The sequence below is a fragment of the Physeter macrocephalus genome, chromosome 2, assembly GCF_002837175.3.
Source record: "Physeter macrocephalus isolate SW-GA chromosome 2, ASM283717v5, whole genome shotgun sequence".
NCBI classification, from domain to species: domain Eukaryota; kingdom Metazoa; phylum Chordata; class Mammalia; order Artiodactyla; family Physeteridae; genus Physeter; species Physeter macrocephalus.
This window is the reverse complement of record NC_041215.1, coordinates 85,930,135-85,947,709: the sequence shown is the minus strand read 5'-3', so window position 1 is coordinate 85,947,709 and position 17,575 is coordinate 85,930,135. Positions and strand designations below refer to the sequence as shown.

Genomic DNA, 17,575 nt, shown 5'->3' with positions numbered 1-17,575 from the left:
CAAAAAGCAGCTGTGACACAATGTGGTATGAGTGCCCAGGGGAAATGAAAAGGGATAAAAGATACAAGAGTGAAAAAAAAGAATAATACACCACATAAGAGGAAATACTAAATACTTAAAGAAGAGTAATTAGGAGACAGAAGAGACATTTCAGGGACGTCAAAAAGAAGGTGAAAGTAAAGGCATATAAGAAGGCAGGCAGTTAAAACAAAAAAGAAATTAAAAATAAGTCATATGAAGAAAACACTGACAGCTAGCTTACCAAATAGCTTTTACAAATAAAATAGAAGAGGAAAAGCCAGATTACAAAAAGATGAAAGAAATACAAGACAGAAGTGGAGATGTGGCTATATATATGGCTCAGTAAACTAAAATATAAATGGGCAGCCAGACAGTGGATAAGAAAAGATGACAAATGGGCTTAAAAAAAAAAAAAACCTCTCAGAAACAGGATAAGGTTAATAATTAGAAAGAGACTGGAGATAAATGAAAAGGAAAGGTTCAGTTTCAGGCAATGGGCTAGCAGAAAAATCCTGTTAAGAGCACAGATTCTCCTGTAAATAAAATCAAATTCACTCATAATAAAAAGATCAAGGAATATACAAAGATACATATTTGCCAGAGAGTGTGTATATGTACACGTTAAGGTCATACAAAAAGCTTAAATTTAATGAAAAACTTCAGAGTTTAGGGGAGGTGTAAAAAGTAAAATGCTAGAGGAAGAAAATATCTATTTTTTGCATAGAAGACAATTTCATATGCAGTAAAATCATACACATTTGGTCATGATAGATTTTACATAAGAAGTTTATTACGAATTATACATTACTTAAAGCAATGCTATACAAAAATATTTTTATTACAGCATTATTATTTGCTATCATTATAATGTGGAATCTAGACCAGTAATTTGCAACTGGAAATGATAACCCTTCTTCCCCCCTAGACATTTGGAAATGGGAGGAGGAGCTGGTTTCTGGTGGCCACAATACTGGGAGAGGCCCTACTAGCATTATGTCAGAGGAGTCCAAGGATGCTCAATGTCTTCTAAGGCAAAGCACAACCCAGTCCAAAATGCCAAAGTGGACACTGATAAGAAACACTGTAAACAGACAAAGAAGGTCGATTTTCTTGTGTATTCTTCTTGTATATTTAGATAAAAATGAACAAAGTTCATTTCTTAATTTAATTCTTGTGATAATTTGATTCTGATAAAGGTCTTTGCATTCCACCTTAATCTATTTTAATTCAGAACTTAAGGACATATAGTTCTAATAAAGGAATTTTGGTTATTCTAATGCTAAGACATTGATTATCCCTTGACAAATGATGAGGTGGCCAGGAAAATATGTTATGTTTAAAGCAATAGTTTCAGTAAGTACTCAGTTTTAAAAATAACACCTAGGGCATTGGTTAAGTTGAACAACATGCATTTGCATTATTTTACCACCAAATATGTCCATGCAACTTTTATACATCCAAAGTTTCAAGGCAAAGCAATTTAAGTTGAAGTTTATCTAAATTAAGAAGGTCTGTAAGGACTATAGTAGCATATACTGAAGTACTGCAATGGAATGAAACACAACAAATACAAGTTCACAATGAGTCTGAAAAGGATAATAGGAAACCAACTCATTATTCTGGAAAGGAAGAAAAAAATAAATCTGATAAACAAGGGGAAGAATTAACCACTATTCTGCCTTCACTATGTAACTCACCAGATTGGTAACCAAATGGAAGATGTGGGTAAATTTCTCTTAAGAGATGTATTCCAATGGCTACCAGCATCACAAAAAGACAATCGGATCTTAAGTGTTTCCTGATAGAAAAGCTCACTACGACCTATAAAGCAGTTTTGTCAAAAGAAAAAAAGGAGGGGGGGCTATCAATCCTGAATATGAACAAGCCTCTTGACCTAACTCCCAAATTTACAGGAAACACTGAACACAAAGAAAGATATTATACTATGACTAAGAATGCAATAAGCAAATCCAGACTTAGAAACTCAGCCCTATTTCATTAAATAAATTGCAAAAATGAAAAAGAGAAAGACAAAAACAAAAAGAGAGAACTCATAGATTGGAAGATACATAAAAAACATCGACCAATCACAGTGTCTCTACTTTATTTGGATACTGATTCAAATTAGTTGTGAAGAAGGAAGGTAGACATCTCTGAGACATTTGTAAATTTGAACAATGACCGATTCAGGAATTTTGATATTTTTAGATGTGTTAATGACATTGTGGTTAAATTACAAGAAGTCCTTACCTTTTGAAAATGCACACTGAAATAGCTGTTCTTTAAAAATGCAAATGAAATGATGTCTGAGATTTGCTTCAATGTAATAGGGGAGGGTGAAATGGTTTGGTGTTATAAATGAAACAAAATTGGTCAAAGGTGCTAACTATTGAAACTGGGTGAAGGCTACAAGGGTATTTATCACACTAGTCTGTTTACTTCTGTATATATTTTCAAGTTCTCCATAATAAGTTAATTTTAAAAAGTTAAGAAACCTCAGCAGGAGGGAAAAGCGATCATTTGCAACATGTTTATTTTCGGGCTTATAAAAGAACAAAATGAATACTTGGCATAGTCCTCTAATGGATATGGGGATATTAAGCATCTGGGAGGATATAACAGAAATGTCTTTAAAAATTTTAAACAGACACTGATGTAAATAAAATAAAGAAAATCTAAAGGTGCACTAGTTAAAACCGTCACTGAATTCCACACGGGTCACGTGCATCTAAGTTTGTGTTTAAACCCTTCAAATGCCAGATTTCCCCTCTTTGTGATAGCAGGTAGATTTACTACAAGTATTTACAAATCCAACAAATATTACCAATACCCTTAGAAACAAGTGTGAAACAAAAATAAAACCATAAAGCCAAGGCTTTATGATGCCCTCTATATTTTGTTGTTGCTACTGTTTAAATTGAGAAGACTACAGAAAGCAGTAGGAAGCCATAAAAAATGTGTAGCCATAATCTTCTGAGATCGATTCTCTTGGGGACCCTAAATAAATGGATTCTTGACCTACTAAAATTTAATGTAAAAAAATGATCCATTCGTAAAGGACCTATAAGATTGTAAATGGCAAAACAAACTACAAATAACCACCCTCAGAAAGGGAATGAATGGTGTTTATAAAAAGCGAGTCCCATGGATATAAAGGGAGAATCATCATGATGATTTATAAGTAAAGGAAAATAAAATAAAAAGGTAACAAAATTCATGTTTCCCTAGGCCTTTTACTCAGACCAAAACATGTGGAGCTATACTCCCAAAAGCAATTTCAGACTAGAGATGTCTTTATTTTTCCCCAGACAAGCTAGAAGTTAAACAGAATGACAAAGTATATTTACTCTGGGACAGTGAAGCAGCAAAGAAACTTCAGAATGGCAAAACTGGTCCAAATCCCTCCAAAACAGACAGACTAAACTTTGGACAATGAATGAACAAGGCAATACTGCAACTCCTTTCAAAGTTTTATCTGTTGCAAATAACCATAAAATTAAAACAATTATTATTTACAACAAGGACCAAACAGGAGGCTGGGATTTTTAAAATTTAATAACTCTAGAAATTTGACCCTCTTGGTATTACTTAAGGTTAATCACATCTTACTGACCATCACATCCAAAACAGGTGCTAAAAACAAGCTTACGCTATCTCCTTTTATACCCTTATAAAACTGATGAAATGTCAACAGAAAGAAAAAGCTGAAAGCTTTAGAATTTAATTTTAATACAGCATTTAGACAAGATGCAAGACACAGATCTGATTCACAAAACTCAGTTAGTTTTATCAATCTAAAATGAACTGTATCAACCTAGCAGGTCACACTGAAAACATAAGGTCTGTTTTGCTAAGTGGAACAGTTCCTTTTCCAGAGACTCCTAGGAAAAAAGCAAATCTCCATACTATTATCTGGAAATATTTTTGTATAAATTCACAAGTTTAGGAAAAATAGTGTTTCAATAAACTATGAAACAATATAAAACAAGACAAAATTAAGAGGGATCTAATATAAAGCCAAATTTCTATAAAAAGTCAGATCTAGTACCAGTATTAAAAAATAACAAGTGCACATGTTGCTGAGAAATCAGCATTAAAATACTCCTAAAATCCTATGTGATTAGGACTTTTCTCCATAAAGCTAGAAATTCTTATCCATAGATTTTTTTTCCAACTTCAAAGCAATTCATAAACATAGACTGCTTCACAATACCCCAGACAAAAAAGTAGAGGCAGATTTAAAGTCTCATTGCTTTGCCCAAAGAAAAGCCTTACACAAGGAACTACAAGCCAGAGAACAAAGATTTGTCTTTTCCATTACGATCATATTCAATCCCTGACCTTCTTCCTTACAAGGCAAGAGAATAGGAAAGAAAGCTGGCAACTTGGGGAATGCTCCTTGAAAAGAAAATGCTTCTGAATGATTTAAAAAGAAGAAGAAGAAAAAAAAAAAAAAACCCAAGGCGAGCCTAGCACCCCCAAGCCAAAGAAGGCAACTCTTCTTTCTCCAACTCACCATCTGGACCTCACTTGCCAGGTTCTAAAACCATAGAGTATTTTGGATCCTTCAAGAGACTACAAGCAAACAAATGAGATGTACTTACACTAAGTATGCACCTACAAACCCTTAAACAACTCTGAATGCTTTTACCAGATTTCTCAAGCAGCAGTGTACAAAAGCAAAAGTGCTTACCTTCACGTAAAAAGCAAGCCTAAAGGGCTTCCCTGGTGGCACAGTGGTTAAGAATCTGCCTGCCAATGCAGGGGACACGGGTTCAAGCCCTAGTCTGGGAATATCCCACATGCCGCGGATCCCACATCCCACTTGTTGCGGAGCAACTAAACCCGCGAGCCACAACTATAGAGCCCGCGCTCTAGAGCCCATGAGCCACAACTACTGAGCCCATGCGCCACATCTACTGAAGCCTGCACACTCTAGAGCCCGTGTTCTGCAACAAGAGAAGCCACTGCAATGAGAAGCCCACGCAACGCAACGAAGAATAGCCCCCGCTCCCCTCAACTAGAGAAAGCCTGCGAGTAGCAATGAAGACCCAACACAGCCAAAAATTATAAATAAATAAATGTATTTTTTTTTAAAGTAAGCCTAAATTTTTGGCCTGTAGCTGTTATGTATATGCACTACATGTGTGACAACTCTCAGATTAGCTTTTGAAATCTTAACAAAAATGATACTTCAAAGGATTGTTTTTGGAATTAAATAAAATAGCATATTAATAGGCACTATACTATGGAATCCAGTAGTGTCAGGCTGGGTGCTCACCTATTCATGAAGTATATATCCTTTGTATATAGGGAGAGAAATCGATTTCTCACTGAATATCCATATGCTCCCCGACATTTTCCAGCCACCTTGCAGTTGGTAGAGGCCATGTGATTAATTCATGCCTTACTTCCAGACCAAAGCACTTAACAGTTAGCCAGCACATGACCCTCTAGCTATCTTGCCTGGACACATGTTCCAAATGGCAGGGCTAGAAGATGTAAGCTGCATAGATCTGAGCCGACACGTGGAAGAGCTAACCAGGAGAGTCCCTGGACCCACAGAGGACTTCATACAAGTGAGACAAACGTTTATAAGTTCATGTTATGAGCTTTCTAGGTTTGTTTGTTAATGCAACACAGCTTAGCAAAAATTCAGCGTCTCCTTTTACAGTCTAACTGCACCCAAATGCTAGACAAAATGCATACATAAAAATGGCAAGTCCTGAGCTTAGGTATTAAAGGATATCTTCCTTTCTGTGTAATTTTGTATATCCAGAATGAACAGAATGATTAAAAGAGAATTCTGATAGCAAAGTAGAAAAGTAATCCAATGTACACAGAATAACTTAAAAAGAAACTGATACTTATAGTTTCACCTTAAGGAGAAAAAATTCTAAACTCAAGAGTCTAAACTTTTTTCTAGTTAAGCACACAAGTTACACACACACACACAAAAAAAACAAAACAGTACAAAAATAACTAAAAACAGCTATCAGGAAACAGGTAAAAGAAAGAAAAGCTGAACAAGACTTTAAACACCCTTTCACCAGGAGTAAAATAGCTGAAGTCACTTTTCATTGTAACAAGTATTACAGAGCCACAATTGCTTACCCGCAATTCTGGAATATCCCAAAAGCTCTAAAAATCAAAGATTAAAAAAAAAGTAAGTTTGGAGAAAAATAATTCATACAATTTGACTGTAGAAATATGAATGTGTTTGATTATGGAGTGCTTCTCCAGATCCCACTGGCAGTGTTACATAAAATACAACAAATATATCACATTCCCTTTCTAAAATCTTAAAATTTCCAAATTCTGAAACATTACTGGCCCCAAGAGTTTGAAATAAAGGACTGTGGACTTGTAACAATAATAGAAGTAAACAATCTCTGTATTGTCTTAATGATAAAAATAAAAATAAAATGAAGAGCATGGCTTTCTAACCTGTCTGTAGTTCAATCATGTACTGAATCCAATTGAATTTTGATGACTTTCCAATGGTATTTCTACTTGATGATACTTCAATATTCCCAGCAGCACACAGATACAACCAGCCTAAAGCTAAATCATGAGACGGTATAATTAACTAGAAGGAGACTAGTTAATTAAAAATACTGCTGTAAGCATTTCTGGGCTCAATAGACCATAATTTAGCAGGTACTCAAGGTAGCCATTCCTGTAGGTTCACATAAAAAAACAGACATGTATCAGATAACGTAAGATAAACTACAGCACAAGAGTAGTGGGAGATGGGGACACCAACTCTGAGAAAGGTATAGGAGAATGTATTCAGTAGGCATCACTAGTAAGATAGGAAAATGGTAAAAAGCAAACTTTGTAAAAATTAAAGAGGCAAGGTACTGGAATAAACATCTACAGCAGGATTTCTCAACCTCAGCACTACTGACATTTTATAGCCCAGATAAATCTTTGTTGGAGGGAGTTGACCTAGGCATTACAAGGTATTTAGCAGCATCTCTAACCTCTACTCACTAAATTATCAGTAGCAGCCCCTTTTCCCCCAGTTGTGAAAAGTCTCTAGGCATTGCCAACTGCCCCCTAGGCCAGGGTGGGGTGAGGGAATAAGAAGGCAAAAACTGCCCCCAGTTGAGAACTGAGGCAAGAGAAATATTAAAAGTTTAAAGATGTTTATTCTTCTAGATTCTAAAATGCCAAATATACTTCCCTGTTAAAAGCAGTATGGGAAGGGAAAAAAACTGTTTTCTATTTCTCTACATCTACAGGTGGTTTTATTCTATGTTTTTAATCTTAATTTTGTAGGAAAGACTAGAATGGCAGATCAAGTTCTCCGTTATCAATCGGAGTGCCCGGCACTCTAAGGAACAATGACTCGTTGACTTTCTTATAACTAAATATATCCATCTGCTGTTACAGCAACTTATTCAAGGAGAGAATAAGGTACCAGTTGCTTACGTATAGAAAGGAACAAAACAATTTGAGAGTCTTGCATGCAGCGGCAAAGTAACCACGCAACTTTTTAAATGCACAGTTTTCACACACTTTCTAATTACATTATCTGCACTGAACTTAATAGATCCCTAATAAAAATGTGACCTTTAGATGGGAAGAATATTATTTTCAATCACATCATTCTTTTGGAAAAAACTTTTAGTCACAACAGAACTGAGTCCTTCTGCTACACTGGCATATATGAGAGAAATAATTAGCTTTACTGTGAATCAACTTCCTTTTACAATAAAAATGGTAACCAAATACCTCTGAATAATCATATTAAAAATTACAATTATGAAAAAGTAAAGAATATATGGGATATTTAATATATTTTCTCCAATCCAAACTCATTGTTTTGCCTGGAATTTCTATTCCTGTCAATCTGACAGACTTCAACTTATTTATTAACTTAATTAATCTTCAAATGAAAAGCACTGTGTGAAGACAGAAAAATGTTCAAGACAATCCTCCTTTCAAAGGAACACTAACACTTGCAGAAGACAGACAAACAAGTAAATAATTATAGTATATAGTATTAACATACTGGATTCATGTATTGATATTACAGCTGTGCTGAATGAACCAAGTATTAGCTTATTGAAAAATAAAACAGTTAAAATTATCAGGAATGTCCAAGTACCAAGAAAAATCCTCATGATTTTTGAGGTCTATGCTGATGCCAAAATGTAATTAATTAATAATAAAATAAGAACTATCCCTTGGTAGATGACCACAGTAGAGTGAGATGGAAAACACCTTCAGTCAGAGTAGTCCTATACTTATGTTTTACAAATCGAGCGTCCAACTGAGATTTAATTTTTATAAAAAGGCAATTGCAGGATTATTTTTCAAGAGTTGAAAACAAAAGGACTAGATGATTAATGACACAATTTTGTTTTGTAAAATAGGGCACCTTCACATAGGGTACCTTCATGGCTAATATAAACTGGCTAATATTGTTGGCTAATAACTATCAAATGTATAAGTAAAAAAGAAAAAGCAATCTATCCATATGTGTGGGAGGGTTTAAAACCAAGTATTGTATAAGCAACCAACAAAGCTATGTAGATATCACATGTTATTTTGATCATGACCTGCCTTCATACACCAATTAGAGAAAGCTTCCAAAATCTCTCCCTAGATCAGAGAGAAGGAAAGAATGCTATGTTTAGGTAACGAGTAAAGTGTATCAATTCAGAATCTAAATTTTACAAAAACATTGATATAATCTAATCTCATTCTCAATACAGTAAAACTACAAATTCCTATAATGGAACATTTAAAAGGGAAAACATAACTATCACCATTATTTTAAAATCTTTTATTATAATTTTATTGGACAGTCAGAGCATTCTCTACTGAATTAAGTATCATTAACCTTAAGCATATTCCTTTAAAGAGGATATACCATTTGTTCAGCTTTACCCAATGTTCTTAGGTTTATTTTCTTTTTTACTCAAGTTCCAAGAACTGCTTTTACTAACATCAAAAAAACAGCTGCCTGACATAGTCTCAATAAATAGGTGCGGAGCTGATTAAGATGAAATTACTCCTACAGTCGGATGCTGATGCACTGGAGAAAACGCCAGCAAGAGTGAAGGTATACTGCTATAAACTAGCTCTTTAACTATGCTATGGCCACTTTACTGACCAAGTTTACATTGTTAAAAAATTTTTAAACATATTAATTCATCTAATCCTCACAACAAATTTATAAAGAGGGATATCATTTTAATCTTCATTATACAGATAAGACACTGAAAGACAGAACTATTCCATACCTTATCTAAGTTAACATAGCTATTAAGTGCCAGAGCAGGGATTTGAACCCAGACAGTCCAGTTCCAGTACCACTGCTTTTCAAACCTTAATATACATACAATTCACCTGGAAATCTACTTGCAATTCAGATCCTGATTCAGTACTTCTGCAGTGGGGGAGGCAAGATTCTACATTTCTAAAAATCTCATCTGTGATGCAGACGATGGTGGTCTGAAGACCACCCTTTGAGCAGCGAAGTTCTATCTTCCCTAGAAATGGTGCAAAGTGGTGGTAACCCTCAAAGGGAGATAGAGCTCATCCAGTTAGACAATTAGGCTTACAAATAAATCAGGGCTTGCCAACTTCTGGTTTAGAACTTAACTGCTTCTCTTAATTTTTTTTTTTAGAAAGAAGGAAATGAGCAAAATTTGCAAGCATTAGTACCTACTTTCAGGTTTCGCATATTAATACTATAACTTGATACCGTCACACCTCCCTCCCAATAAGGTCTTTCCCACATACAAAAACTATTTACAAATGTCCCTGAATACCTACTTTAACACAGATTCAATCTGAACATATTAAAGAATATTTTTGGAGAGTATTTTTCTACTTTCTCAGATACAGAAAGAATTAGAGGCTAAGTTCAAAATCCAGCACCTTTCTAAACTTCTGCCACCTGTCAAGTCCTGAGAGGACAAGGACACTCTTTGGATGGAACATAAATGTCTTAATAGCACATACAATTTCCCTTCATTCTCACTGGTGTATCAGCTGTTTATAGTCTAATCTGGAATACAGTAAAGAGTATGAATTGAAGGCACTAAATGTTATATCCCTATGTTTAGAATGCTTTGGCCTAAAGCACTCCAATACCTAAAAACTGAAATGCCATCAAATCATTGGAAATAACATTTTATCAAACTTTTATACTATTGGGAAAAGAAATATCAATACTATCAAAATGTATTCAAACATGTTTAAAGCCACACACTTAATTCAGTAATTAAGTCTATCCTATCATCACCCTGGGTGTATACATATTTGACACAGTTGTATAATAACTAAAGAATATTTTATTAATTAAACATAGGAAGGAATTTAAGAAAAATCTTAATCAAGTCTGAGTAATTTTGGTTTTGTTGAGTTTTCTTGTATTCCATTCAACTTTTTCCTGAATGTACACAAACATACTTTACATTTCTTCCCTGAGGAAGAATTAAATGTGTCACGTACTTCGATAAGCTTATAAAAATCATATTCAAAACCATAATGGAATTCTGATTAACTACACATTAAAGTCAAAAGAATTAGGTTTCATAGATTTCAGGCAATACGAATTCACATACTCTAGAATTTATTAATATAGAGTCCCATTTTTAATTAAGACAAAAATTAACAAATTTAAACTGTACAATCATCATAAAGCTAAAATTCTCACCAATGCACCTGTGAAATACAGGAACACCACAAGTATGACACAAAGGTAAAAATACAATACAAATTTTAAATTAGCTGTCAAAATCCTAAAATGCCTCCACTAAACACTCACTATTCCAAATTCCTGCTCAAGAACAAGGACTAGATGTTCTTCCACCCAAAAGAATCTGAAGACTTATAGAAAAACACACAGAACTATGTGGGTATTTTACTTGTCCAGCATATGAAGGAAGGCTGTCCCCAAACTAATAAAAAAAACTTCTCCAGTGTCCTACTAAGACTCATATTTTCTGTTTTTTTTTCTTTAATCACTCACAAAGTCACAAAGAAACTCATACATAACAAGAAACAGAGAACTGAAAGATGTCATTTGCAATAGTTGACAGTGATCACAAGTTGTGACAAGGGAAAGCACAGATGATGTATTCCAAGTTACTGCACACGAGCAAGCCCAAAGGTTCACTATTTCACTAGCCTAATCACTAAATGTGAAGCATTATTTCATGGACTGAAAGGAAATCTGGTAGATAAAGAGAAAAATAATAACAAGTTAAACTTTCTATCTCCAAGAAAGACTCTACTTCCTCTAAAATAATCGTCAGTGACCTTGTGGAAACATTCCTGGGCTAAACATGTAGAGCACATTTCTTCAGCAACTGCAACACTAAGCTACTGATCTGAGGGCATCTCACACATCTCTACTGGGTTCGCTAGATTTACACAAGAACACCAGTTTGTGCCATTTGCAGAAAATCAACAAAAACCTTTAAAAAATGTTTGACCTTACATGCAATTTTAAAACATCTAAGACCTTTGAACTGATAGATCTTTACGTCTTTTACAATGAGAAATACCAGAATACACTCTGCAAGTTAAGTGATTCTTCCAGAGAGCAAATTTAACTTGACCTCCCTAAATGGCTACAGATTTGACACACCATTTAGAAGCCTGAAAGGAAATACTTTGATTTATTTATTCTCTAAAGCAGTGCTGTTCAACAGAAATATAATGTGAGCCACATACGTAATTTTAAATTGTCTAATAACTGTATTAAAATGGTAAAAAAGAAATTAATTTTAAAACATTTTATGTAACCCAACATATCAAAAATATTAATATTTCAACATGCAATAAATATTTTTCAGAAAATCAGTAAAATATTTTACAAAAGTTCTTTTCTTCATACTAAGTTTTCAAAATCTGATGTATATTCTACACTTAAAGAACATCTCATTTTTGGACTACAACTGAAATGGTCAATAACCACAAGTGGTTAGTGGCTACATTACTGGACAGTGCAGCTCCTAAGCACTACTTTGAGATCTGACATACCACTATGTTTAAAATTAGTCTACATTCATGTTTCCTTTTTGAACTGAAATGTCTGATTACAAGTATGAGCAAATAAGGATCAGATCACCTTAATGGAGGACCCAGTTAACACACATGATAAGAAGCAGTTGGATTATATCCTATTATATCTCAAGTAGACTTCAGAAATAGGTCTGATCATCACAAGTGAACACAACTTGTAGCAAAAATATAGGTAAGATAAGAAAACATTTTCATATCAAACCACAACACTGCCTTATTTCTAGCAGCCATTCTTGTTCTTGAGCAGGTATCTCCATGCAAATTATCTAAAGACTGGTTTTCTAAGTTTGATGAATTTTGGAAGCCATAAAGTCACTGTTGAAAAACTGAGCACTAAGTAAGAGGAATTTAAAAAAATTTTTCAGGGAAAAAATTATCAACCAGTTACTTTTAATACACCTATACCAACCAACAATCTTAAATTATTCTACATGAGTTTCACTGAAGTGACTTCTTCCCACAAATTCCAACTCATTCACTGCTTTTTATATACGTATTTCAAGTACTAAAATTACTAAGAATTTTCCCAAGTAATTAGGCCATTTAATTAAAATGTAAATAATTCCAGCAATGCATTCTCTAGAAAACAGCAACTAAAACCATTAGCTTAGCATGTAAAATTTGTCCTTAAGGCAAGTTACTGAATAAATCAAACAGAAACAACTATACTCTTGTTTACTGCATTTACATTTTGTAACACCACATTCAGCAATTTCTAAATTTGGAAGGTCAGTTCAGACTGCACACAAGCAGTAACTTTAAAGCTTAGCAAAATTTTAGAAGTTTCTGCAATATACTTCTGAATTAAAGAACTATTACAGCAGAACAAAAATCAGCACTATTCATACTAATCCCAGCAAGGAGCACAAAATCATATTCGTAAGTCCAAAGTGTATGATACACGCTAAAAAGGTTTTTTTCCTCCCAAATTTATTTAATTCACCCACGACAATTTTTGTTTTAATCCACTTGCAAAGCTTTAAAGAAACAAATATAGCCTCTTCTGCAGCACACATATTCAAGGACAATACATGAATCTCTCGATATTTTTCCACAATTTGAAATTAAAACAAAATTTGTTTCTTACCTGCAGTTAGGAGGAGGATCAAGGGTTATTTCAGCTAGCTCCTTCTGAATTCTGTTAGTGAAATGAGAACAGACAAAAAGGATTTGAGAGAGTCTACAGAATAACCGGGGAATTACACTGCCCTCTACCACCATGCAGTTAAATGCAAGGCTGGCTTCGCCTTCAGTAATGCTAACATGGCTGCTTCCTCTTTGTTCTCAGAGGCATAACCCAAATCCCTTAACAGAAACTTTGCAGCTTTTTTTCTCACTTGCTACTATAAATAAGTAAGACATTTACACCTGATTTGAGAACGAGCCCTCCACTAGTACTCAGTAAAGGATATAAAACGTATTTTAAAACACTTTTTACCAAAGAAATTCTCTTTTCAAGCTTATATGCAAATGAGACAAGAAGGGAGGAGGGAAAGCACTAGAATATTTGACAATGACTTCAAGTCACTTTTACCAAGGTAAGAGTTAACAAGCTACTGCAAGGGCACATTAATAATTTTGACAATATTTTATCTGTAAAAAAAAAAAAAAAAAGTTTGAAATTTACAAATATTTTTACCAGTGAAAAACTTCCAAAGGATTCTGGCATTCTTATTTAACTGAATCTTTTTTCCCCTGACCTTAAGTACAGCCCTTAAATTTAATAAATTTGGGAGAAGAGATAATGACAGCCCTGAGGTAAGAAGAAAAAACGCAGTCCTTATTTTATTCAAATTTAACATGCTTTCAAAACTTAAGATGTGTCTAATATGTTCATCAACAAGATTACAACAAATTGAGAATTCTAAATCATCTCAAAGACTGATGTTATTTCATAAATATTCTCGCTATTAATACTTGATTATTGATGTAATAAAGGTGAAAATCCATAGAATATCACTACAGAATGCCAACATTTGATCAGCTTTTATATTTTCTTTTTCTTTTGGTTGTGATCAACAAAAATCAATAAAATGTCGATATTGGTTAATGCTATAGAAGCATTTGATGTATAATTACTAGAAATCATGGGTATTCCACTACTACTACCACTGATGGAGTCCCATTGACAGTCTTTTTTTCACCATTACAGATAACATAAATCAACAAGAAACAAATGATCTTTCACTTATATCCAACAAAATATGTTTCTCCTGCTGTTGAGTATTAACGTGACAAACATATCCACAAGTTTTAGAGTGAAGAGGAAAAATGACAAAGTTGTCACTCACCAAGTGCCACCTAAAATGTAAATGGCTACTTTTCAGTTTTATTTACCCTCACAAGGACACAGAGCTATATAACCATAGCTTAATTACAAAAAGTAATACCTGGGATGCATGACTTAAAGTAATGTTTGTAAAACTGAAAGCAGATTTGGAGCACAATTTTAAAATCTGCTTTCAAATATAGCCAAGGCCTTGGATTTACAAATTTTCTAGCAAACATGACCATTTCTGATCATTAAGTTTCATGAAGAGAGACAATGCTGATCTAAGTGTCAATTTCAAGGAAGCCGAATATGACTCATAAAAAGGAAACATCCTCAATGTACCAGCTAATTTGGGTTCACCAAATTTTCCTTGCCAACTCCTTAAACAATCGGTCAGACGTTAGTCCAATCTCTGCTCAAGGACACTCTCACTGAAGTCACCAAAGTACAGAACGAGTTTGCTTAAAAGTCTAATTCTAGGGAGGTGGATTATATGCCACCTAAAGAATGACAACTCATTCAAGTCCAAATAAAACTGAGTGCAAAGGAAATGTTTTCGAACTATTGCTACTGATATAAAACCAACAAAAGCGTCCAGCCATTTGGAAGACAACCTGACAACGTGCTTAATCCTTTTTTAACACATTACCTTTTAGCACTAGTGGATAACTTAGCAGTGGTTTTGCTAGAGAGTTTGGTGTTTTTCTTCTGCTGGGTGGCAGAAGGTTTTCTTTCTTCTTGTTCTTCAGGCTCTGGGGCGGCTGGGTCTCGCTGGTCCGCATCTGAACTACCACTGCTGGTGCTGGGGCTCTCATCATCGGACCTTTGCCGATCACTGGACATCTTGGTGAAGTTATTTCTTGGAAAACTTTTAAAGAGAAAAGGGGAAAAGAAAGGAAATGTAAGTCTAAGAAATAAGTCAACAGCATTTTCTTCTCTTAACCTTCACCTAAAATCATATTTTAATGAAAACGCTTCAAAAGTGTTCACACATCTCATCGTACAGAAAGGTTACGGGGGGGTGATGTGTCTCACAACGGCAGCGTTCAGGGCTTTACCGAACTCAAGTTAGAAAACCCACTCACATTTTTTTCCATCCCTTGGACAATCTATCAATTGTCTACTTTCTCAGAAGGCATGAAACAGATTTGCCAGGGAACTTAGGCAACGAGCATTAATAACATATGACACACTGTAAATAACAGATCTCGCTGAAAAATGTTAAAAAGTCACTAATAACGTCTAAATATTTACACACTGACATTGGTCAAAGCTACCAAATTCCCTTTCCGAGAGGAAAACATACCCTATTAATAGCCCATATGCTTATTTAAGGTGGCGATTCCTCCTCTGAGCCCGTAAGCCTTTAAATACAACACTTAACGAATTTTAAAAAATCAACTAACAAGCTGCTCTGGCCGTTTTCACGGCGAGCAGAGAAGATTCATCCGGCCAAGACCGAGCTGCCACCCTGGGAAAAGCAGAATTCAAACTGCACCTTCTGCAAAGCTCCCCGTGCCATCAAGGTTCCTCGCTCAATTTTTACATCACGGACCGACATTTTGTCCAAAATAACGAAAAAAAATTTTTCAGAGAAAAAACAAACAAACAAACAAAGCCCCAAGAAGTGCAACAAATTTCCGCGCCCGCCGAGGCGAGCCGCGGCCGGCGACGGCGGCCACGCAGCTCCGCGGCCCTTTGTGGGGAGGGCCGCGCGGGGGCCGCGGGCAGCGCTCACCGCGCCGGGCGCCAAGTGATGCGAGCAGCCCGGCCGGCCCCGCCGCGGCTCGCGGACACCGGCGGCGCGGGCTCCCGGCGCGAACAAAGCTGCCCGCCCCCGCCCCCTCCCCCACCGCCGCCGCCGCCCCGGCCGCCCCCCACGCGGCCCCCCGGCCCCGCCGCCTTACCTCGGCCGCCCGCCCGGCCCGCTCGCGCGCCGCTACGATGTGGGGGAGGGAGAGAGAAAAAAACCCTTCCTTAAGGAAATGGAGGCAGCTGGGGGGGGGAAAGGGGGGGGAGGGAAAAAAAGAAGCCGAGGAGGCTCTGGCCGGGGAGTGTGGAACATTGAAAGTCGGAGGAGGTTGTGCAGTGCCGGGCTCCGGCCGGAGGGTGGCGCCGCCCAGCGCCTTCGGAAAAAAGGGGGGGGTGGGAGCTCTGCTGGGCGAGGGCGCGAGCTCCCGGCGAGGCGTAGGGGACGCGGGAGACCCCCGCGCACTGTGGCCTCCCGCCGCCGCCGCCGCCCGGCTCGGCTCCTCCCGGCCGCGCAGTCAGCAAGTTCCGAGGCGAGCGCGGGGGAGGGGAGGGCGCGGCGGCGGCGGCGGCGCGCGTGCTCGCTCGCTGCTTGCCTGGCGGAGGGGCGCGCGCCGCCGGCGCCCGGCGGGCGCGAGCTGTTCCGGCGCGCTCCCGCGCTCTCTCTCCGCGCCTCCCTTCACCCGGGGGGCGCACGCGTCCGCCCGCGCGCGGCCAGGACAAAGAGCGCGGCGGGGACCCGGCGGGCTGGCCCCTGACGCCCTTGGCCGCGGAGCCGGTACCGGAGAAGGCGGGGGCGCGGGCGCCGTCTCGCGGGGCCGCTGTGCCGCGGGGTGGCTTCCGGCCTGAGCCCGCCTCCGGAGCGAGGCTGCCCATTGGACTACCCGACCCGCAGGCTGGGGCCAGGGTCATCCCCGGGGCTGGCCGCATCTCCTGTCCCTACACACGGGCCAGCGTGGTCAACGGGGCCCCCACGCCTGGGCAAGGGCCCGGGGCGCGTGGCCGGGAGTCCCCTGCTGCCCTGGAAGACTGGAGCCTAATGGGTGTCGTTGACGAAGCCAGGCACGCAGGCGGAGGAAAGCTGCCTCTTGACCCTCCTGTGAGCTAAAGGGGCAAGATGGGGTCATGGGCATTGAGGGAGGAAAAAAGGATTTCGAGACTAGGTGACCAGCCTCTGCTTCTCCTTGGCCCTCAGCCTTCCAAACGGGAAGGTCCTTCGGATGCTTTGAAAACTTAAAAATTCAGAACAGTTATTGAAATGTCCCACTCAAGATTTTTTAAAGTGAATAGGGTCCTTGTAAGGAGGGTTCATACCTGATGCTTTGCTGGATGCCCTTCTGACGTGCCTGCTAGACGCCAGTTCTGGAAAGAGAAGCCCTAAGTGATACTGGGTCAGAATGTCTACACAGAAAAGCTTCAGATGGGGTTAAGGGAAGGTTAGTTTTGTTCTGTCATTCTCGTTTGCAATCTCCAGGTGGACTC

General features: G+C 37.8%; 2 protein-coding genes across 4 annotated transcripts in view; one reads left to right on the top strand and one right to left on the bottom strand.

Moving 5' to 3' along the window:
• UBE2E3 (ubiquitin conjugating enzyme E2 E3) overlaps positions 1-16,806 on the bottom strand; it is an 87,267-nt gene extending 70,461 nt beyond the window's left edge. The window contains exons 1-3 of one of the 3 annotated variants that reach the window (XM_028479767.2): positions 16,690-16,806; positions 14,994-15,212; positions 13,160-13,210 (exon numbers count right to left, since the gene is read on the bottom strand). In XM_028479767.2, coding sequence (XP_028335568.1) covers positions 13,160-13,210; positions 14,994-15,187 — 245 coding nt within the window. In that variant the 5' untranslated portion in view covers positions 15,188-15,212; positions 16,690-16,806. Of the gene's footprint in view, positions 1-13,159; positions 13,211-14,993; positions 15,213-15,842; positions 16,095-16,251; positions 16,627-16,689 lie in introns of those variants that run through there. The other 2 variants (XM_024122342.3, XM_028479765.2) reach the window with 2 other exon arrangements.
• The window catches only part of LOC114487334 (basic proline-rich protein-like), a 58,060-nt gene continuing 55,853 nt past the window's right edge, over positions 15,369-17,575 (top strand). The window contains exons 1-4 of the mRNA XM_028496929.1: positions 15,369-15,411; positions 15,754-16,290; positions 16,416-16,489; positions 16,536-17,192. Of these exons, the coding sequence (XP_028352730.1) occupies positions 15,369-15,411; positions 15,754-16,290; positions 16,416-16,489; positions 16,536-17,192 (1,311 nt within the window). The remainder of the gene's footprint in view (positions 15,412-15,753; positions 16,291-16,415; positions 16,490-16,535; positions 17,193-17,575) is intronic.